This window comes from Rhipicephalus microplus, chromosome 6 (genome assembly GCF_043290135.1).
Source record: "Rhipicephalus microplus isolate Deutch F79 chromosome 6, USDA_Rmic, whole genome shotgun sequence".
Lineage (NCBI taxonomy): Eukaryota > Metazoa > Arthropoda > Arachnida > Ixodida > Ixodidae > Rhipicephalus > Rhipicephalus microplus.
The window spans coordinates 188882714-188906082 of NC_134705.1; the positions used below are offsets into that span (position 1 = coordinate 188882714).

Sequence of the window (23369 nt, forward strand, 5' to 3'; positions counted from 1 at the left end):
CCGTATTTCATTTCAACCACCGAAACGAGCGTGAACATGCACTGATATTTAGGCAGAGTTCTCACGGACTGAAACGAGAGTTTTCAGCGCTATAGTAAGCATGCTGTCGTTCCCAGTATCAACAGTTCACATCAGATAATCTTCAGTACCACTTCACTGCCAGCATTACCCCAAGCAGCCATATTTGCTGCGACACGATGCGGACTGAGGAAGCAAACGCTCATAGCATCTGTCATACTAACAAATACAGCGCTTCAAACCGGGACTGTACACTGCGGTGGGATGTATGCATCAAAGTGCAGCATCCGCAGCTGGGAATCAAACTCGTGTCCTTGAGCTTGGAAGTGCAATGCGTTAGCTGCGAAGCCGCCAAGGTGGCATACTATACAGATACATAACGTGCATGCAGTGTTCTAAATGTAGGACTTACACTTTCGAGAGGCACGGCACGGCAGGCAGCACGCTCCAGCCGGGGACCGGACGCCGAATCAACTTTCGCGGGCAGCGGAAGTTGACGAGCTGAAAATACACGGCAATCACTCGTTACTCTCGACAGCAAGGCGAAATTGCTTTGCGACTTACGCGAGCCGGATTAGGAAACCTGGATGTTGCGCAAGACGCGGAGTTCTTCATCTCATCCGCTCAGGCGATTGGGAAGAGTGAACACCGAATCTTGTGACCTGGAAAAAAAAAGCCACTTGTGAGAAGATCGAACAGCACACAGAAGTCAGGATAAAAGGGGACGTCATTGTGATAAAAGGACAGAACACGAAAGACCACAGCACGTACGCATGGCCGACCGTCTTTAACGTCCCGTCTTTCAAGTACTATAAAGTGTCGTTCGTGGTATAGATTTAACTAGCCGCTAAAAATGTCGACTTTCTAGTAGACACTCACCTTAAACAGTGCTCCAAAGGTGTTGGATCGGCTGACCATGCGGGCCTATATAGGTGAGAAAAGAAATGAAGCCAACTGTTAACATCGCAGAGACGCAAAAGCTGGAAGGACAGGGACTTGTGAAACGGACAATCGATAGGGACTAGTCATTGTAGTAGTAGTACTACTAATAAAATGTATTTGCCATCAATGGAAAGGTAGACGGAAGTCGGGAGACAAAAAGGAACGCTTTAAAAAGTTGGAAGCAGCTAGTAGTAAGACAGTGGAAAAAAAAGCGAGTGGATAATTTGATCATTGATTAGATCACTCAAGTTTTATGTCCTGAAACCACTATAACATAGTTGATCGACGTAGCGCGTTTAGAAACATAGGACAAGGAAAGGGACAGAAGGGAGCGCTTACTTCCAACAAAATCTTTATTTCGAGGAGCGTACATATATATGCTTTGTCCTACGTTTCTAAACGCGCTACGTCGATCAACTATGTCTTACCAACATGCCCAACTTTATACTCTAGCCACTATACCAGTAGAAGTCTCCCAACGCCTGGGAGTTCCGACAGTGATTAAATTAGATAAGTATGTTTTACGACGTAGTGATTCATTATACACACACAAATTAACTCATTGAGGAACAAATAGACGAGGACGAGTGTAAGCGTCGAAAAGAGCGAAATAAAAAAACTAACCTGGGTGGACGACGATGCTGTGCCGATTGAAGTAGACGACGGTGTTCTTCTGCGAAAACCGCACACTGGGTATGCGCGACGGGCAATAGGTGAAATAAGAACAAGACGCCGGTTCTCTGAAATGTGATGGGCTGACGAGAAAATAAAATGGGTCTCACAGCCACGACGGAAGAAGCTACCCGAGTTACCTGCCTAGTGTTCGCTCGGCCTGTACGCGCGCGCTTCCGCCGCGGGAGAAGACCCCAAAGAGCCTCGCCAGCCTGGTTAGCGGAATCACCGAATTCGATGCCGTTGTTGAAGCTGGCAGTAAACTACGGCGCTTGCGGTGGTCCCCCGACAAATCGCCGTCGATGAAACTCGTTGAGCGTGGGCTCCTCGTTGGCGGTTAGTAGCACCGGTAGCATCTGGCACTTGCGGAACTGCAACGACATAAGAGACAATGGTTGTACTTAATCAAGTTGATTGGCTGGGCTTTATGCTGGGAAACAATGGCAAGTTCACTGGGCACGCTGCAGGAGATCAACTTTTTACCCTATAAAGCGCAACGAAAGAAGATGTCTAGTTGCAAAAGCAGTCGCTGAATAACAGCTGATTAGTTAGCAAGTGGTGGGGCACATTGAACACGGGAAGAACAGAACCCAAATGTACTTTGTGTCGCCCTGTTCCCTTGTGTTCGTGTTTGCAAGACCGCAGTTTAAGGATGTATTCCCACCAATGAAATCAACCGCCCATTGTACTAGGCATTTATAGATGTCACAAGAAGCATTAAATCTTTAGTGAAGTAAGCGAAATTTCGGCCATGAAATTGAGTATTAGCTGTACAGTCTCCTCAGTCTCACTTCAAATCAGACTCACGCTTAGCAAAGCTCGTTTATAGTGGTAATGATAAAAGTGCTTTTACTACTACGATGGTATAGTTAGCAACGCTAATGAAATGATCCCCGAAACATGTACACGCCTATGCGGTTTATATATGGCGTTTGCATTGCCATCTACCGTCCCATCGCAGGAACTCAAGGTCAAGTATTTAGCCAAAATAGTTCGCACATGACATTTGCTATATACAGAGTGTTCCAGTTAAATCTAGCCACGATAGAAGCAAACAGGTCATAAGAGATCGTATTAACCGCACATTAGCGGGAGCCGCACGTATGCGTACAGCCACGATGTTTTGAATGCTATAGCTGTGCCGCAACTGGTAATTAAATACTTGTGCTTGCATGAACGTGTCAATTACATAGTTGTATGCCACCTCCGCCAACCTCAGAATCTAGCCCTCATAGCAAGCTGAAGTTGTACCGGTTGTGTTCATTTAAAGACGACAGAAATTCTTTTAAGCATGAGGATCCTAAATGGCTTCGTGCCGGCAAACCCACCACTCAGTACTGAGGTAAACGATGGTTGCGGAATAAAACCTGCAGCTCACGTGACGATAAGCACGGGGTAGTTAGTCGTGAGCGGGGAGAGATAATTTATAAGCAGGAGGTCCTCGCGAGGCCCAACGATCACCACCCGCCACACTACAGGAACCCGTCGAAAGTTAAATCAATGATATGCGTCAGATTAGACTGAGATAGCAGACGCCTACTTAGCTTCTAACACCAGCTAAATTATTGTACAATCCAACATGGTAAACTGTACAATGTGGCGATAAACGAATGTAGTCATAGTTTGATTCAACCTGGATGTGAAGCGCTCGAGAAGAGACGTTAATTCGAGTGTGCGCATGTGCCATTCTTCATGTACTCTGAAACAAATTCTGGGAAAATTCCGCAGAAAATGCAAGTTTCCGAAGTTATTTGAGACCTGCCAGAAGCTGGGATGTAAGAATGAAAGAATATATAATAAAGCAAAAATAATCCCGATTCTAGATATACACGCTACCACACTAATGATATGCCTTTTCTGAACGTAGTATTTAATAAGCACTGTCAAAGTTGGGGGAAACGTGTATAGTAATACGGAACACCCCCCCGCGCACCCCCCCCCCCCGCGCACACACGCACGCGCACGCACACACACACGCACGCGCACGCGCACGCACACGCACACGCGCACGCACACGCACACACACACGCACACACACACGCACACACACACGCACACACACACGCACACACACACACACACACACACACACACGCACGCGCACACACACACACGCGCACACACACGCACGCGCAAATGAGCAGCTAGGCAGATCTGCAGGGGCAAGCCCATTCACTTAGCCGAAGGCAAAATGCAGTGTCATCACTTGTAATTGTTCACATGAACACCATATATGTGGCGAATAACAGTAAACAGCGTCGTGTTACAGCAGATACACAAAAGGAATACGAGTATGACTGCAGAACGCGGCGCGACCACCGAACAAACTTTACGCATAAAATCAGTTTTAAAATGTAGTGAGCAGGCTATGCAAGTTGGCAATGGTGAGGTATATTGAAACACGGTAACAGGCAAGCGCAAATAAAAGTTCATTTACTACATAACTCATTTTGAGACTGCTGCACGTGTCCCAAACGCTAAACACCCAACCACATGAAGGCATTAGAACGCCTCAGTACGCGACGTGTACGTTCGGCTACGCGTTTAAGTATAGGGTGGTGCGCAGTTGCACGTTACGGACACTTTCTACAGAAAGTGTATCCGACACCTCTTTCTATAAAAAGAGGTGTGTCGCTTTCCTATAGGAAAGCGACACACTTCTTTTTATAGAAAGATCACGTGGCCTGCAGACGAGTTGTCGCTTTCCTATAGGAAAGCGACACGACAACTCGTCTTCAGGCCACGTAATGAGGCGACGTAACGCGCAGGTGTCGACTGTAACACGCGCCCACAATGAAAGGCGACCATGACCGCAGAGCCCATGTGCACGTGCTATACTTTATATCATTGCTACGTCGTAAGCTGCCGAGTCGCTACGGTGGGAGTTACTCAAAAACAACTTACACCCTTGAAAACGCCCGTGTTAATCCTAGGTTTAAAAATAACGATGGATGCGATTAATGGATAAGCTAGATTCTAGAAGCGATGTGGCCCTACACGTCAAATTTTACTGTACTGAGAGATACGAGAGACACGCTTACTCGATGCAAGGCCGGCAGCAGGTCCACCAATAAAGACTCGTCGGAAGATTGTTGGTGATAACGTATAGACCGTCGGTGATAGCGCGGAAGATACGCCGACGAGGCACGAGATGTGCGAATGAGTCGGCACTCCTGGAACAAAAAATAGTGTTAGCCTACGAGAGCGCGCAGAAAAAAAAAGGCAGTCTCACAGGTAAAGGTAGGGCGCCATGGCACGGCTCTCCGGTCCAACGAAGGAAGTCGAAGCTATGAAAGAAAAAAAAAGGCAAGAATTAAGGCAAAGGGCACACTCGAACAACAAAGAAAAGGAAAATCCTGACCGATTAAAGTAGATACTATTTTTTGGCAAGATACGGAAAGAACGTCTACGAATAGGGTTTAGCGTTACGATATCGCTCCACTTCGTGCTCTGTTATACTGGTCACCGAAAGACAGGTTCTCGTTATCAATATACGTAAGCTTAGAGTCGACAATGATTACTGACAAACCCGTAGTAGATAAAGCACTGCGATGTTTGCGCGTGTTAACTGGAATTATGACCGTTAAACGCAAAACAAGCGAAAAAAGAAATTGTATGCTTACACTGCACTGAATTCCCGCAACTTGTTCAAAGGCTACTACGAGCATGATTGAACTCTTAAGTAAAAAAAAAAAAGGATGTTGACCCACCAAAAGTCCGCCAGCAGCACGTCCTGATGCGACGAGTTGTGCAGCCTTCAGATGTTGCAGAAGTTCAGAAGTTGGAGCCCTTCAAGTGTGGGGAATAGCCGGCGAGGCAAAAAAAAAAAAAACACCAGGATGCCGAAAAGCGGCCCGCGAAAACCCCATTCCGAACCAGTACAAGAAGACTGCCTCGAAATGACGGCCACGGGGACCGCAACGCGCCTCCCGGTGGGGTATTCCTCCCGGGGACAACAGCTGACAAAGCTACCTATCTTACCTGCCTGACTAACCACGAGCTCCGCCTGACACGAGCATGTTGTCCACGGGTATACCCGAAGTGAGAGCGCTGTCCAAGGAACCCATCTCGCTAAAGGTCCACGCAACATGAAAAGTTCGGTGGTAGTGGTTAGAAGATGGGAAAAGGCACCTAATTTCTGCAACCCGGTCGGGAGCACGGCGCAGTGCCTGCGGGAAAGGGAAACGGGAGAAAAGTGGAAAGAAGAGGAAATATTATTGAGCAGTGGAACGGTCGTCATCAACAGAAGCAGCAGTCCAGAAGCAAGGGTAGGGGTGGCAAGGGGCCCATCCTCAGCGGTAGCTTCGGTTGAGCTAGGAAACTATTGCGAGTGGTGTTCGGTGGACACGCTCCCACACCTCGACGGCTTGCAATGGGGGGAAGGGGCGCTCACCTTTTGTGTTCCATGCGATGCCAACGAACAAGCTCGCGGTGGTCCTCGGTGAATTGCCAGGCGACGCAGGTCGTTGTCCCAAGTTTCGTAAGTCCAGGTGAAGTCCACGCGGTCAAAAAAAAGTTCAAGGACAACGCGACTCACACGTACTACTACACGCCCCGTGCCTGAACGTCGCGGCAAACCATTACATATGGCGCCGAACTGCCGTCGCAAATTGGGCAGCGCGTCTGAAAGCGATAATACAAAATGGAGGTCGGCCGCTCGCTTGTGGCTGTTTTCGCACCGATGCCACGATATCGCCGCATGCGCTGCTGCAGTCCGCTATCATGTGCTGCCGTTACGTCACGAAATCGGCCGTGGGCGTCTTATCGGCGCGATCTGTGCGCGGCATATACTGCAATGGAGAGAAATGGAATGAAAAAAATATTAACAGAAAATGCTGAAGAATAGCGCACGCTCTGCGTGGTTGTCAGGCCCGAAATGTCCCAGAAGCGCCTAAACTGAAGAGTGGTCGAATCTATTCCGTGCAGTACCCTTCTCGCGTTATCTTGCGCTCTTGAACTGCGACGCAATTATTGGCGTGACTTTCAGTTATGTGACCAACGTTCTGAAATAATGAAGCCAATTACATTTGAGAAGTCATCGCTTCAAATCTTTTCTCGCCACGTTTTCTTGAATCCCTTGAAGTGACAATCCGCGTTGTTTTCCTTATTCGTGCATCAAGGGTTCCAGAAAGATATCACGGGCAAAAAAATGTCGCAGTCAACAATTGACATGATATGGAATGGCTCTTAACAGGTAACTTAAACAAGGTGCGTGTTATTTATTCACACAGCGATACTGGACACAAGGCGCCATGACAAGAAGATGAATGGTCGTTCCAGTCTGATTAATTGAAATGACCTTTTATTGACCAGAACCAATGTTTCCGAGCTCGAACTCAGCAAGGTCGGAGCGTCCCTCTGCCACGAATCATCTGGCCACAAATCCTGTTAGACCTTGACCTCGTCCAGCCGCTCTAGAGGCTAAGGTACTCGGCTGCAGACCCGCAGGTCGCGGGATCAAATCCCGGCTGCGGCAGCTGCGTTTTCGATGGAGGTGAAAATGCTGTAGCCCCATGTGCTCACATTTAGGCGCACGGTAAAGAACACCAGGTGGTCGAAATTTCCGGAGCCCTCCACAGCGATGTCTCTCATAATCGCTGAGTACCAGGCTAGAACATGAATTCTGGCCTCCCTCTCAGCTTTTGTGTATCAATAAACATTTTTCTTTCTCCCCCTATGTAATGATTTGTTAAAGGGCCAGTAAGCAACTCTCAAGTCCAAAAAATCGTTATAAAGAAAATATGTGCACTTTCGCTTTGTGAACATTCTGTCGAATTTTGCGAATATGTGCCATATTAAGGACGGTACAGGGGTTAGGACATTGGTTTCAGCTGGTTTCAAATTTTCGCGCGGCCGGCGGCTGCACTATTTTTCATCCTCACACGGAGGGGAAGGCGTAGCCCGTCGTGGAGACTGGTTTAGACCAATTGACGAGCTGCGTGCTACGTCAAGTCGTCGATAGGAGACTTTGCGTCACTGCGAATGAAATTATCGGGCAGGCGTATGGAAAGCGGGAATCGCTTTTCAAAATAGAGGCCCTGCACGGCGCGCAGCACTGTAATATTCGGAAAGCGTGATGATCGACGCGGTCTATATACTCTACGAATTGCCAAGCTTCTTTGGGCAGTGTGAAAAAAAAAGAGTCGAAGCCTGTGTTTTGGCCCTTCATAGTTTCTTCTGGTGAATGTTGGCATTTCTATTCTATTGTAGCTGTGGGCCGTTCCCAAGCTGCCTCTGCGTATACAGTGGTTTTTACGTACGCACGCCCTTCCCCAATGTACTGATGAAAATAAACGCTGTTCTTGTCGATGTTATTGATATAAGGGCTGGTTTAGTCGAAAGGACGAAGCTACAAACTTTGGCGAACGGACATGAATTATACCAGAACGAACACACATGGGACCTGCGCTTCTATAATATTATCGGGGGTTTGACGTCCCAAAACCACAACATGATTACGATCAGGGCAGAAACATGCATGTAACAATACAGCTCCGGGAACAACTAGTCAGATGAAACAGCAAGACTAAAGCATCCGCCGAAGCAAAGCCTGTAAAGATTCATATTCACGGCATCGCTGTAGTCGGGTGCAACCTATATATAGGCAAAAAAATCACAGCATATCCACGGAGTAAATGATGATGAGTGGGGCGAAGCGTCTGTGTGTCCACTCGTCCGTGTATGCGTCCGATCGCGTTCGAGAATGCAGACTGCGCACAGGTAACACCGACGAGACGCGAGCCAAGAAAGCCGAGCGCAAGCGTCTTCGACGCGCTCGCCACTCTCCTCCATCCATGCTTCACCAACGATCCGCCCAGTATGGCGACTATCCAGGAGACTGAGAGAGGCACTCGTTGGCAAAGCGCGCGCAGCAGCCAGTCGGATAGTAACGCCAGAGTAACGTCATCTAGGAAATGAGACGAGAAATAGTCATCCACTTTCTTTTGCCCTCTTTTCTTTCTCGTCTCTTCTTCTCTCAGTTACGCGTGACTAGTCACAAGGTTAGACTATAAGGAGCTTCGCCCCCAAAATATAGGCTCCGCCTCCAGATTCATAGCGGCTGCTCTTCACCTGGGGGAAATGATCCTGCTCGAACGGTACTTACTACCGTGAGCGATATGAGCTCGCGAGCGCGTGGCAAATAGCATCTAAACAGAGATCACGTGATATGTAGATTGCACTGCCGAAACCGTGGGGCAAAGGAGGGGCGCTGTTTATGCACTGTATGCTGGCACTGGCTGTTCGTACACTGTCTCCCCTTTCGCTAGCGTTGTGGGCAAACGGCCAATGATCGCGTGTAATCACCCGCTAGGTATAATAACGCTATGTTCACACTACGGTCGTAAGGCGTCGATTTTTCACAACACGCGTAAGCGGAAGCACAACAAGCGTATGCGTCTAGTTCAGACTGTGAACGTAAAGGTACCAACGTTCGCAACGAACGCATAAATCGTGTGTGAGAATGTTAAAGGCTAGGCAACTTTTACGACTGCGATACTACGACCGTTACGACACTGCCAATGACCGATCAGCTTTCGGTTTTCAACAACCGGTCACGAGACCTCACGGGACTTCCGTCCTCCCGGCTGCATGCAGCAGCATCGCGGAGGTGATGGCGGTAGCTGCCGGCGCGGGAAGTGCTACTTCGCCATGAGTGGTCTCACTAAGTTCTCAAGGAAGTCGAACTGCCGGGGCGACATGCGCATGAAATTATGAAACATCGCAGCGTCTCCAAGTCGGAGCTTGACGAGAAGGTTGTGAAAGTCGCCATCCACGGCCCTGTTGAGGAATACTTGGCGCACCCAAACTCTTCTCTGTCGCCTTCGCCGTCTTCGGGCGATTGAATACACGACTATAAGCTCATTTTGAGCGTGAATTTCTTCCAACTCGGCCAGCGCTCGCGTGTTGATGGGAGCCATATTGGACCGCTAGTGACGTCGATTCTACAGCGACAAATATGATTGGCCTATCGTAAAAATCTTAATGTACGTAGCTGTAAATGTTAACAAAGGTATCGGCATAACTGCGGTAACGCTTTTTTTAGCCGTTGCGTTCGATACGCTGAACGAGCTGTTACGCACGTTACGACCGTAGTGTGAACATAGCTTAACACGAAGCCAAACGCACGAAAAACTAAGTGGGTGTATGAAGGGTATCAAAATGCGCAGCCAACCACATTTAGATATAATAAAGACACGACATCGTGGCAGCCTACGTCACAGCCGATATCTCTGCAGCTGCGTATATAGCCTGGTGGCATTGGGTGTGGCTTTGCGCGTACTGTGAGTTCATATCACCACTGGCCGCCTCTAACTTGCTATAGGTGACCGTTTTGCAGCAACGATACAGAGGCGGGAGTACCAACAGATACCAGAAGCACGGCCCCATTTTGCTTCCGAAAACGGCCGCTACGAATCAGCCGATGTAAGGTGCGAGGCTTTATAGCGCCATGCGCTCGCGCGTTCGAACTCGTATTGCTCATAATAGTTCTTTTTCTCGGCTGATGTAGATATTACGTACGCTTATTAGGAGTTACAGGCCAATCGTAACTGTACCAAACATCACGCTTAGCATTGCCATTTTTGGGGCCTGTTGGTAATGGGAACTGCAAAACATAATCAGCCCTTGCGCAGTGTGTATAAGAGGTGATTTACGAGCTTTCGCTATCCAGTGGAAATAAGTATGATTAGACTCTTTAGTGACCGCCCAGGCGAACGCAGGTTAAACGTCACTAAATAGAATAATCACGGTAATTTGAATGTATATTTTGGCAGTGTGGTTGCGCACCAGTGCATGGTTCTTGCACGACTCTGGCGAAGCACAAAGAAAAAGACGTGCGATAAATAATAGAAGCCCAAGCTATTTCTCGCAAGAGCCACACGTGTGAGTGCACCATCAGTTGACCTCGTAGATGGAAAGAGCGTATTTGGTTCGCAAGTGGGTGGAATGGTGGCCTCACTGTGCATGAATAAGTAGAACGCTGTTTCCTGGAAACGAAATTGTGGAAGTTAGCACGTTGTGGTGTCGCCTATTTTGTTCTGCCAGCGCTGAACATGTTTCCATCACGTTTAGCGGAGCAGCTGTGTCGAATAACTTCTCGGAATGCTCGGGGGCGTTCAACTTCGCTACATAAAACCAGTGAAACGTATGCAGTGTACTCTGGACTCCTCGCTGGCAAGAGATCCTACGCCTCAGTGGCCACGGACGATGCGTGCTCGAAAAATATAAGCCTTGCCTTGTGTACTCGGGATAGATGGGGACAACACGTGGAGCCAGCTTCGTGGAGACGATGCGACTGCTTTGCGGGTAGACACTACCACAAAAACAGTCTACTGAAACCCTGGCTACTGAACTCGCACGGCTGGTCCATTCCGCTGTTCGTTTTCCTAAGGCGGGACACGATGGACAATCTTGGCATTTCTTTTTCTATTCCTCTCGCGAAAAGTTCCCCAGTTCTCGAAACGGCGTGCCTTTTGAATTAGCCTGGTTACAATGTTTTTTCTTCTTCTTCTCGAAGGCATAAACATTCACTGCTATCATTGGAAGCTAGGGAACGTTCCCTCCTCACCCTATCTGTAAATGCATGTTCGGATAAGCTGGCTTGTGGTCAGCGGGGACGGAGATAAAATTGCTAAAGAATAAATAGCGAGATTAAGTGGAGTTAGGGATGATATAAGGGCCAACTTGGGGGTGATGTCTTCTCTGAGAACTGATACACTGAGCTGGCCCTCTGTCCTGTAAGTGATTACATGTCGATAACGCAGCCTACACGCACTGTTCACATCTATAACTCCCCTTCCGTGTGCCTCCAATGACGCTTTTCAGAAAATATACGAGTTTTCTAGCCCAAACGCTTAACTCTCCCATATTTCTGGCAACAATCTACGTATAAATCTTTGAATGCACACGCTGCCTGATTTGCCAGTATTTATTGTAACGGGATGCAAATCCTTTGACAGAAGGAAATCGTGAACTTCGGCAGAACAACCAACGATTTGTCGAGGAATAAAATAATGTTGTCCCGGGCTTAACGTGGGGTTCCTAATGTCCCGATAATTGCAGGTTCTATCCCAAGGCTCAGGGGTTGCATGTTGCGATGGAGACAAAAATTCCTGCGGCCCGTGCCCTGTGCGATGGTGTATAGTTTTGCGCTCTTCGCTATGCGGGGTACCTTATAATCGGGAGACAACAAGGAAATCGGGTGAGTTGGTGAGGTTCTATAGTGAAAATATAAAGCAGCCCAGAGAATGGAGGAAGGATGAGGCACACATGGCGCCGCGTGTGTGTGTGTGGACATATTCCCGTCTTCCTTACAGGTTCCCAGTTACGCTGATTCAGCTGGTGTCGTAGTCAGTACAAGCACTTCTGTAGCATATGTCTCGGGTTCGCTCTTTCGGTGGTCGGTCATTGGGAGCAAGCAGAAAACGCTTTGTTGTGTTCGTGATGTTCTAACCATGATATAACAAACCACGCAAAGTCATTTCCGGCTGCGGTCCACGCAACTGGGAGAGCCGGGGCGTTAGAAAAACCGTTTTTTTTCTTCCTTTTTTTCTGCAGCTAAGTACGTCGGCGACTCTACGACCACGTGGTTTCGCTCCGAAGTTGTGGGAGCGGCCTCGTTTACGGTTCTCAACTGGCCTCGACCCGGGCTTATTCCTCCAGTTTAACACTGCACGTATGTATGGAGAAATAAATAGAAATAAAGAGTCAAAAAAGAGATAGAAGGAGAAAGTGAAAGAAAGAGCTTCAGAAAGAAGGAGAGAAAATAGGGAGAAATAAAGGCCGCCCAGCTCCACTGTTCATTCGCATACAAGCTGCGCGATTTTTTTTTCTGTGGTGGAGCAACACTGTTTATTTATAGTGTGACACTGACTTTCATTAGGTACACAACTCTTTTTTAAAAGCGACGCCCTAACATCTAGTTTGGCGGGAAACGGGTGTAAGACCATGACTCGCCCCTCTCTTCGTCAATCCTCCTTAGTGGGCAGTTGCCAGTAATCAAAGGGGCATTACCATCATCGTAATAGTAATTGCCATCAAGTTGCGGTAATGTACCCGGGTGACCGCGACACCGCTAGCGCACCGCGTTCCGCGCCAGGGCCCAAGGCGTACCGTGTACGCCTTATTAAGGAGGACCTCCGGGCTGACCTTTAGGGTCACGTACGTACTCAGCCCTGTCACTCGTACGTCCGAAATAAAGGACCAGGCATGGACGGCTTGGTCGTGGAAGAGACGAATCGGCAGCAGTGGCAACCAGAACCATTCACCGTCAACATGGAGCCACGAGCTACCACTGACGATGCCACCGCAGCTACATCGGATGATGCCTCCCAGGTAATGCTGTTTCTCGTTTTCCGAAAGCGCTGACCAGGCAACCCCGATCAACGTTTCTAGAACTAGGTACAGTGTACTAGAACTTCTAGTACACTGTAAACTAGGTAAGTTGCAAAACTTCCCGCGTCAGACAACCTGTCACACGACGCCGAAACAACTTCCGGTTTGGCGGCGCTGCCGGCGCAACAAGCTTCCGCTAGCAGACCAAAATGCGCAGTCCTCGTGGCAAGACGCCGTGGCGGCCGTTCTGAAAGAGCTTTGCTAACAGTATATTATTGGGATTTCTCGTTGCACTGAAGCAGAAACTTATTACTGCGAAATATTTAGCGGTGTAAGGCAAATGCAGTGAACTCGCTCGCTGGATTCCGTGCCGACTGGTTGTGCCCTCGCGATCTCTGACGTCAGCGTAGCTCTGGTCGACTGGGCTGGGCCTACGTCATCTCCTGACGCCGACCTCCGACGACATCGTAGCTCTGACCCACTGGACTTGCCCTACGCCATCTCCTGACGCCGACAAGAGCTCTCGCAAGTGGTGCCCCGTCCACCGACTCCTGTGACCGTGTTTCCATCTTTCCTATCTCTCCTATACCCTCGATATGTCCTCGCTCGCTGGCTTAGCGCATCGTTTTCTCTATATATACCTTTAATCCTATTCTTTTAATCACTCCTCACCCCCATCCCTTGTGTGCTACTGTTGAGGTGTCGCGCCGTGATGCAGACAGTTACGGGGCTCACTTTTCCCTTCCTTTCTCTCTTACAACCACTTTTCAATACAGTGTTCTAGAAACGTTGACGCCGACGTAGTGTAGTGACGTAGGCGCTAGGAGAGGAAGATATGAAGAGACCTTATATAAGAGCAACTACAACGCTATGGAAGCTAGCGAGACTTCTTGTAGCACATGCACTCCCACCAACAAATAGTTGAGTGATTTGACTGATTTCACCATACCCGTAATGTGTTTTTTTAGACCAAGTAATAAATTAAGATCCTTCGTTAATAAAAAATAAAGAAACTTCTTTATTATTACGTGCGAAGGGCTCCCCTTGAAAAGGGGTGAATGTTCATCGCAGCACCCTCCCCCTCCCCTCCCTAGCCATGCACTCCATCTATATTATGTCAATGTGTGAGGCAAACTTCACATACCCTCCCCCCACCCTAACTCCTGCTCCCCATGCACCCGCCTATGTTTACACTGTTGTCACTAAGTTGTTCGGTATCGTTGAGCGTCTCTGTGTTTACGTATTGTGGCCTCCGCGACTGATTCCGTGAACACGCAGCTGGAGCCCATAGGATGCGCAGGGGGGGGGGAGGCACGTTTACATCGGCGAAATTCCTGCGCGAGACGCGCGGAGTTGTGCATTCTTGCTGAACGAACTTTTGCATAGCGCACAGGTGCAGCCTAGCCCGGCCGTGACCTGATGTATGATACGAAGTAGCTATAGTTAGTCCAGAGGGTCCAGAGGGGGTTCGCTAAACAGACCTGGCGCCAAAAAAAAATTTCCGCGAATACCAACGCGCTCACATATCTCCTCCTAAAAAAAGCTGGTTAGTTTTTGAAACATATATCGTTTTATCTTCATTTTTCTGTTTCTGACTTATCCTAGCTCTGTTTAGCGATCAGTGGTCTGTGGGACGGAGCGTTTGCTTGCAGCCTTAGTATCTCCGGCATCCGCACAGGGATTCCAAGAAAATGTGACGTTCATAGAACGCATCGACGTGCTAGGGTGTCTTTTTGAACGAAGGCTCTCTGGGTGTTGCCACGGTCTACCATGGGGTACTGTAAGTACGAGTGATTCCCCCCCCCCCCTCAAGTACCCCACAAACACCTACAGAAAATGCACCCCCGGGCCCGATTTCAGTGCTTCTGCTTACTACTGTCGCATCTGGACAAACTCCATTGTTAGTTAAACCTAAGAATCGCGAAAAAAAATCTTTCTGAAGTCTTAGGATTTCAAAAGCTTTCAAAGGCAATTAAGAGTCGCGGAAAACTGAGCTTTCAGAGGTTCTTTCTAGCAAAAACACACACACACACACACACACACACACACACACACACACAAACTGCACTCTTTTCTAGTCTCACTTTTTTCTACGTTCTCGCGCTGTCAAGCACGCCAACATGAACCCAGACCACGGTTCTTGCTTCATGACCCAGAAAAATTAGCCCAAGCTCCTGCTCTTGTAAGCTCCATTTCCAGGTGCCTATGCATCTCGTCAACGGAAGCTCCCAGGGCGCCTATCTGCTCTGAGACGTGGTTAATGTGCGTGACCTCCGAAATTTAGATACCAAGGTCGTGACTCAGTTTCTATACTACCTTACAACAGTTCAGAAAAGAGTTGACCCTCACCCCTTTGAAGTTGAAGCTGTGGGCCTGGTACTTTGTAAGCTACAAGCTGTAAGACACGTGCGCTTTTGTTCGCAAGCGACGTGCCAGAAAACTTGAGGGGGGGGCTGGGGGCGGGGGGAGTGAGCTTGGCAACATGTTCCAGACTTCCAAGAAAAGCTATTCTGGAGAAGTCGTGGAACTGAAGTTTGGGGAGCCCATTCCTGAATACGTCACTGTCCACTGGAGAAGGATGTGCATGTGACTGGTGGGCCTGCCTACTGTCCTCTCCCCTCTATCTTTCTCTCCCTTTATCTTTCTCTCTCTATCTATCTCTCTCTCTCTCTTAGGAAACAGACGACGACAGCCAGATAATGCCCGACTGGGCGAGCGAGCAAGCCGTGGAAGCCGTCCTGCGGGAGATGAAGGGCCACAAGGAATGGGACGTCCTGCGTGCCATCATGGACGGCGAGGACGAAGCCCTGCCGCCGGACGAAGCCGACTGGGACAGCGAGGAAGCCACGAAACAGCGGAGCCTTCACGCGAGCGCCTGCTGCAAGGGCCACCCACCATCGGCCGACAACGTGAGGCCCTGCCAGATGAGTGCCTACCAGCGCCTCGACAACGGCATCACGCCCATCATCGTGACCTGCGTCCTAACGTTGGCGGTGAGTCTTCGCCAATTTTGGGGTTTCGCGACGTTGTGGTGATGGTGGTGGTTCGAAGAAGGCGCTCGATTTCTGCTACCTGGTAGGGAGCACACACTGTGCTGAGTCGAAAGCATGGTGTGCGCCGAGTGCGACCTCCTGCGACCTCCTGCGAAAATTCGGTTGCTTGTCCTCACCACGTCGCTTCTGCGCGACAGAATCTTAATTTCCTATCTCATCGCACGTGTAGCTGTAGTAATGAAAACTACTAGACAATGAATCCAAATAAGGTATGCGGGATGTTTACTGCATTGTTTTAAGTGCATTGTAGTAATTGTGTCATCTGAAGAAATGACGAGGCGGACGCTGTGCCGGTTGTTTTTTTTTTTTCATCGTCCTCTAATCAGAGCACTGTTTTCAGACTAGTTCAAGCCCTTAATATATTCCAATTCTTTCGCTCATTCATAGCGAGGGTTTCGTTCTAGCAGACTTGATACCTTCGGGCAGTAAGCGAGGGACCATTGATTTGCTGCCAGCTCGTAAATGGTGCGTGCCACTAGCACCCAAAAAACGATCCATCCGAACTCGCAGTCACGCAGAAGTTTGGCAGCTTGGGCTAGTTGGTATGACATGATGATAGTTATAGCGCGAGAACAGAACGAACACACACTTCGTGTCCATCTTGTCTCTGTGTGTTCGTTCTGTTCTCGCTCTATAACTATCATCCCCGTCATGGCTGCGAATGGTGCTGACTTACACTGCGAGGCTTAAACGCACAGGCGTGTAGCTGATAAAGTGGCCGGACGATGGCAGCTACCGTATAGATTGATCGGGGTGATCGTCGGGCACGTTATTGGAAGGTCGCGGGCTCGGTTACTGCCATCGGCACGTTGTCTTTTAATGTGTACTGATTTCTTAACTCTTATAACACAATCACTGCAAATGATAATCGCAAAACTCACCCATGTGTTCCCTGACTGAGATTGAGCCATGAGTCTGAGCATGAGTCAGGCTGAGTTAACAATTTGATGAGCCTTATTCTGGGTGCGTCCAAAGCGGTATATTTCTGGCGCGAGTCTGTGTAAGCTTCGTTTATTTTACCGTCCAATGGTCATAAATAATGTCCCACTACGGCGCGCTTTGTATTCATGTCGGCCTTTCTGCTTCTGACGCCCCAGAATTTATTTTTCAGGCTATAGAACTGTCCATCCTCCCCCTTCTTATCTCTGGAGCTCTTTCACGAGAACTTGTTGATGAAAATCTCTCGTGACGTTCAACAAAAATGTGTCTTTTATTTGGGGGGGGGGGGGTAACAGTAACTCGTATTTTAAGGCATATTCGTGGGTAGGGTGCCCCGTCAGAGTGAGGAAGGGGGGTGAGAGTGTGTCACAGTGTCTCTCCCCCCCCACCATACCAAGCCAAAGTCTGGGGAATACTTCTTGTGGAGGGGTTGGGGTGGCCGCATTTTTTTTTCAAAGAAGAAAGGGGGTAAAATGGACCGATCATGCCGCATGGGACGCTTGGTCACACGCGGCACCTCTACTCAGTGATCTTCTATTGGCAAAAATGGGCAAAAAACTACAGGAAAAGTTAGAAGGCTCGCATGTCGTCAAAATATTTAGATACGTGGATGATTTTTTGGTTATTCTAAATTGTGAGTCTTCTATGTTTCACTCGTTGGCCACTCAAAAATATAGGCGTGTTCGAAAATTGTTTGCAGCCTCTTGTGGTGACACATGAAATGCCCGATAATGACAAATTACGCTTTTTGGATTTAAATCTGGTTTTTAGCTCACAGCACATCTGTTGGTGTTATGAACCACGTGCGCAGAAACCTCTGCTTCCCTTTTCTTCTGCTCACAGTAAGATGGTTAAGCGAGGCATAGCACGAACCTGCCTTGAGAATGCTTTAAATAGGTCTTGCGCCCAGAATATCTCTGCGAGCTTCAAAGCTCAAGTTTCCCGCCTTAAGGCTTCAGGTTTCCCCGAGGCGTTTATCGCGTCTGTTGCGGAGACGATCCTGCGGACTAATAAGGCGGAGCAGAAAACGCGACAGAATCTGATCAACACGGATACAGAACGTGAAAGGGTAGCCGTGATTCCATACATACACCAGATATCACATAGGCTCAAAAAAATCGGAAAACGTGTTGGAGTTCGTGTCATGTTCTCAGCACCGTTCAAATTAATCAGCCTCAGCAAATCTACCAACCCCCTGAAAACGAAATCATCAACAGATTGCAGAGTTCAACAACGAAACAGGTATGCGGCCTGCTCCCGGGAAGTCGTGTATAGGACCCCCCTTTCATGTGGTGCTTGTTATGTCGGAACGACGGGAAGGTGCCTGAACGATCGGCTGAGAGAGCACGCGAACAATGTTAAAAACGGGAAAGATGGTTTTCTTGCCCAGCACTGCACTGAGTGCAAGTGTGTTCCCCTCTTCGAGGAAACAGCGACATTGTACAAACACAGAGATGTGGGCACCCGGGTCATTGTCGAGGCTGCGCAAATGGCACGCGAACAGGTGCCTTGTGTTAGCAAACCCTCCGTGGCCTTGTCCGAGAAGGAGCGCAGGTTCCTCGAAGGATTCGGTGCGGGCAGGTAACGCGAACAGGTGCCTTGGATTAGCAAGCCCTCCGTGGCTTAGTCCGAGAAGGAACGCAGGTTCCTCGAAGGATTCGGTGCGGGCAGGTAGCTTTACCTTTCTGGTTCGGTTTCTTCTAGATTTTTCTTTGCTGTTTTTCAGTGCCTTTGTATTTGTGTTGGTTGTTTTTGGTTTTCTTACTCATGTTCTGCTCTTGTGCCATGGTCACTGTCTCCTCTATATATTTTCGTGCTCTGCGCAATAAACTCAGTTGGAAGTTTGCGCTCGTGTCTTTCGTGTCCTTCTTGTCTCTGTGTCGTCGTTTTGTTCTCGCGCAATAACTATCGTCATGCCATACCAACTAGCCCAAGCTGCCACACTTCTAAGTTGCAAAAACTAGGTTTTTCAAACTGCAATTGTGGCCATGGTATGCTGTTATCCCTCGGTGATTCCAGGAGCTTTTAAAGTTTAACGACCTCTTCGGAAACTTGAATCGCTTTAGCAGACATATTGTTGCAAGTGTTCCCAGCGCACCTGCAGTTCTGCTTCGTACAACGTACCAACACACGTTTTTGGCTCTTTTTTTTTTCTTTTCCTTACAATCCCAGCACCTTCTCATTCAAAATGCCTTGACGCGCTCCTTCTTCATTGTGTTTGTCCAGCTCACACCGTGAAACGCCTCGTAGCAGCTGCGTTGCTCAGGTTAAAGCGTCGAGTTCATTGTTCACCTCAGCGAAAGCAGGAAGAGTACAAAAAGTAACGTGCTTGACCCGCCAGTTTCCGGGGCTCGCAGAATTCTTGTTGACAAACAAAGGTGTGCTGAACACAAATGTGAAAGAACTAAAGAAGACATCCAAATTCTAAATTAAAATTCTAAGAGAACTAATCCAAACCGTACGAAACAAGTTAATTTTTAATAACGAAGATTCTGATGCCTATTCGATTACACAACTCCGTTCGGTTGTAGTATGGGGGGACAGGAAGGGTGAGAGAGGGGCACAAAGCCAGCCCCATGCATTGAAAATCACCCCACTCCCCCACTAAAGGGGAAATCTGCACACGCCGCTATCTTATTAGGGTTTGCAGATACAAAGATGAATCTCGGGGTGAGTTGTTCTTGTAAAGCAGTTTAAGAAACTGCACATTGGGTTCCTGTCCTCTCATTTTGAGGGGTTCAGTGTGGTTAGCTTTCATGAGTTCCGTGGGTGAATCCGATCTATAACTTGTTGAATATAGGTCCAACGGCCTTTCGCGGCACTTTCTCGAGGTTACATTACTTTAGTATGCAGATCGCAAACAATACAGGCATATTCCAGTTTAGTTTTAGACAGGGACACTAGAGGGCGAAATGCTTTTTCGTGTATTAGTAAAGAACAACTTCGCGATCCCGAAAACGCCACTCTTACCGCGGCATGACACTTGGTAAGCGAAAAAACGCGCTAAAAGAAGCTGCTGGTGGAGACGCCACTGTGAGATTCCCGTACCGAACACTGTGACATCATCATATTGACAAGGCGTCTACTGGGTCCTACGTAGCTTCTCATCGATAAAACTAAAGTACATTGTAATCTGTGGGTGCAATAGTCTTAGCATAATAAGTCTCAAAAATTTTCATCGAGCCTACGTCGCGTAAAATTCGAAAAAGTACATTGTGAAATTTCTTACGTCACGCTCGAAGAGTAAGTAAGGCACGAAATTTAAAAACGATACTCAATATTGATCGATATGTGGGGTTTAACGTCCCAAAACCACCATATGATTATGAGAGGCGCCGTAGTGGAGGGCTCCGGAAATTTGGACCACCTGGAGTTCTTTAACGTGCACCCAAATCTGAGCACACGGGCCTACGACATTTCCGCCTCCATCGGAAATGCAGCCGCCGCAGCCGGGATTTGATCCGGCGACCTGCGGGTCAGCAGCCGAGTACCTTAGCCACTAGACCGCCACGGCGGGGCAAAAAAAAAACGAATCTTCAACCTTCATTTTAATCGCTAATAGTGAACTTATTTATCACCGACAGTGAAACTTACGACATTGAAGTTTTCAGAGTGCAAAGCTGCGCTCTGTCGGAGAGCACGTCTGCGCTGTGTCGGATAGCTAATAAACACAGCTAAGGTGGTAGCGAGCATTGGGCTGGGCGGAGTCAACCAACCGCGACGTCGCTACAAGCGGCTCAGTATATCGACGGCGTCTGCCACTGTTTACAAACTCGCAATAGTAACTCTAGTCCGGCACGCACGCACTGTCGTTGTCCGTTAACTTTCGCGGCTGAGTTCAGTGCTATAGAAATTAGAAAGTCTCTGTTCCCGCACGCCGCCTTGCGCAGATGCACCCGGTTCTCCTGATGCTTCACCGGGTGGCGCTGCAGATGTTTCCCTCGCTACTGCGGCTGCTGGTCGGCCTCGAGGTGCCGTTCTTCCTCGCGGCCAAGACGATCGCCTTCGGCGTGCCGGTAGGGGTCGCGTCGCTGTTCATCGCGGAGATGCGCGAAGCCGAGGACGGCGTCGCCACCACGATCGCCTTCCTGATCAGGCTGCTCATCAACGCGGCCATCATCGTCTCCGGAGGCGGCACCATTCCCCTCCTGCTGACGTCCTTCAAGGTGAGTTGTGGACGTTGCATCTTCATGTAAGTGCACCGCGTATAGACCCATTCCATGTTTGTAAACACAGGTAGGCCGATGTCGACTATACGGGTAAAATTATAGCGACGTAACTTCCGCCACAAGCGCTGAGGTTTGCGATGTGCGCCAACTTATCGACGTTGTGAGTCGCCATAAGCGTTGTGAAAGCCATGAGGGCTGCAATGTGCGCCAACAAACAAAACTAAGGTGTGAGACACGAATCACATCCAACCGCAACGCAGCTCCTCGGCATACCGTTTTTTTTTTTCTTCTCGTTGCTTGACTGAGAACACCGCATGCACCATTGAAAACCCAGCACAAACTGCGGTAGGCGGAGCGTCCTTTGCCTACCAAGACACCACCACCGCCTTTTCGTGACGTAAGTCTGGTGGAATTTGTCTATAGGTACAAACCATGGTTTAGAATCATACGTAAGCCAGGTATTTTGATGTGATTTCCGTCGTTAATGGGCCCCTAGACCTCGTCTGAAATTGGTATGTATTTATTCACTTATATATGTAGAAATAGTGCTGGCCAATACTCTGGTCCAAGCAGGAGGGGCCTTACAAAAAGGGAGAAAAGAAACAAATGAAAATATAAGCATGCGAAAACAATGCCACACAAAAAGCGTGTAGTGCGTAAAAAAAGCAGCAATCACATTTTGACATAACTAAAATTCATACGAAACAACGATTTCCTGAGGCAACCACAAAATCATTCGACCCAGAATGATCAATAGGAAGGAAATTCCAATCGCTCACTTTTCTGGAAAAAAAAAGAAAACGTACTTCTGATCATTTGTTATTGCGAAAATCAGCACAAGCTAATGTTCGTGACCGTGGCTTGCTTTTTTAGTGGGCCTACATATCGAAGAGAAGTACAAGCCGAATAAAATACAAAAAAAGAAAGCGTTATTCTCTCCTGGCGCTGTCCGTCTTTGCGGCCCCATTCGTGACGCCATCAATCTGTTCACGTGACCGCAGGATGAAGGAAGCTCCTCATTGGCCTGTGTACGAGAGATATCTGTAGCGAATTAGCCTATCACCAGCCCTGATTTGACTTCATGCCGTCGCACGCACGTTCTGCTTCGTCTCGCACGACTATCTTGCGCGATACCCGATTTCTCTCCGTTTTCCGTGTTCGTGACTGCGCAGGCGTAGATAGCAACGTGTTGTGGAAAAGAGCGCAAAATCTTGGCCATCTTAACGCTCAGTGCTGACTTGCCACGCGTTTCATCAAGAAATCAGTGGTTAGGAGGAGATAGAGCTTGGAGGAAAGTCAGCGGAGGCGAGAAAGGAACTACAGTCTATTATTTGAATTCGGTGCGGTTTAGGGGCCCTTTAATGAGGCCCTGAAACGCTTTTCTGAGTAATCTTCTAAAGGCTTCATTAAATGAGCGTCTCACTAGTCAACTACCGCGACCAAATTTTCAGTCAGTCAAGTTATTGTGCTAGAAGTTACTTTGCTAGCTTCTCACTACTGTCGAGGCGGCAGCCTCTTGAAAAGAACTGTGAAATGGCAGAGAATGTAGATGGTTTTCTCATCGTGCTTCTTTTCGTTCTGGCTGTATATCTTGAGCAAGCGCTTACGTAAAGTGATTTAGCTACATCCCTGAGCACCCCTCACCACGAAAACAATTACCATATTCGCAAAGGGAACCCTGATGGGTTGTGAAGCAGCAGCGTTGCGCATGGATGGCGTCACGGGTTGAACGGCATTAACGCGTGTGCTGCCGTGAGCACGTGGCAGGCAAGAGAAAGAGTGACGTCACCGTGCGCTGTGAGAGAAGGCGTGACCTACTCTGCACCTCCCCAACACCTGCGGCGCGTTGGCAGAGACACGGACGGACAGAGTTACGCAGGCTAGTGAAAGAGCTGCTTCGCATATTCAACAAATTATAAAATGGCTCCTAAAGCATTTCGTATTGATCATTGACCAGAAAAGATGAAACATGCAACCCTGGTACTTATACCAGCTGGAATCTATCGAAGCGTCGTCTATTTGCAGCTCTCGATTTTTCTGTACTTCTTTTTAGGGATGTGCTTTCATACCTTGCGTTTGGGGACATTACTATTATATTAAAGGATATTAGGGACCCCCAGAGGCTTATGTAGGCACCGTTTTGGGCTCCTGTGGGTAACATTCTTAGCTGACAGACCTTAAAGAGAAACTTGTGCAAGCCCAGAGACCCTTCGAGGTGGCCTATGCTAGCATTGTTTCTTCG

General features: G+C 48.4%; 1 protein-coding gene across 1 annotated transcript; it reads right to left on the bottom strand.

Annotated features, from left to right (window-relative positions):
- Positions 1 to 1696: 1696 nt before the first annotated feature.
- On the bottom strand, positions 1697 to 6278 carry LOC142765083 (uncharacterized). The gene is made up of 4 exons (XM_075865650.1): positions 6026 to 6278; positions 4865 to 4919; positions 4674 to 4805; positions 1697 to 2003 (listed from the first exon to the last, which is right to left on the bottom strand). Exons 1-4 carry the CDS (start codon positions 6037 to 6039, stop codon positions 1896 to 1898), a joined length of 309 nt encoding a protein of 102 aa, XP_075721765.1. The 5' UTR covers positions 6040 to 6278; the 3' UTR covers positions 1697 to 1895.
- Positions 6279 to 23369: the final 17091 nt, after the last annotated feature.

What these genes read in the sequence shown, in the direction of transcription:
- LOC142765083 (XM_075865650.1), bottom strand. An exon ending in ATGGCGCCCTACCTTTACCT is followed by an intron (nt 4,806 to 4,864) that starts GTGAGACTGCCT and finishes TTTTTGTTCCAG; the next exon opens with GAGTGCCGACTCATTCGCAC. An exon ending in TGCTGCCGGCCTTGCATCGA is followed by an intron (nt 2,004 to 4,673) that starts GTAAGCGTGTCT and finishes ATGTCGTTGCAG; the next exon opens with TTCCGCAAGTGCCAGATGCT.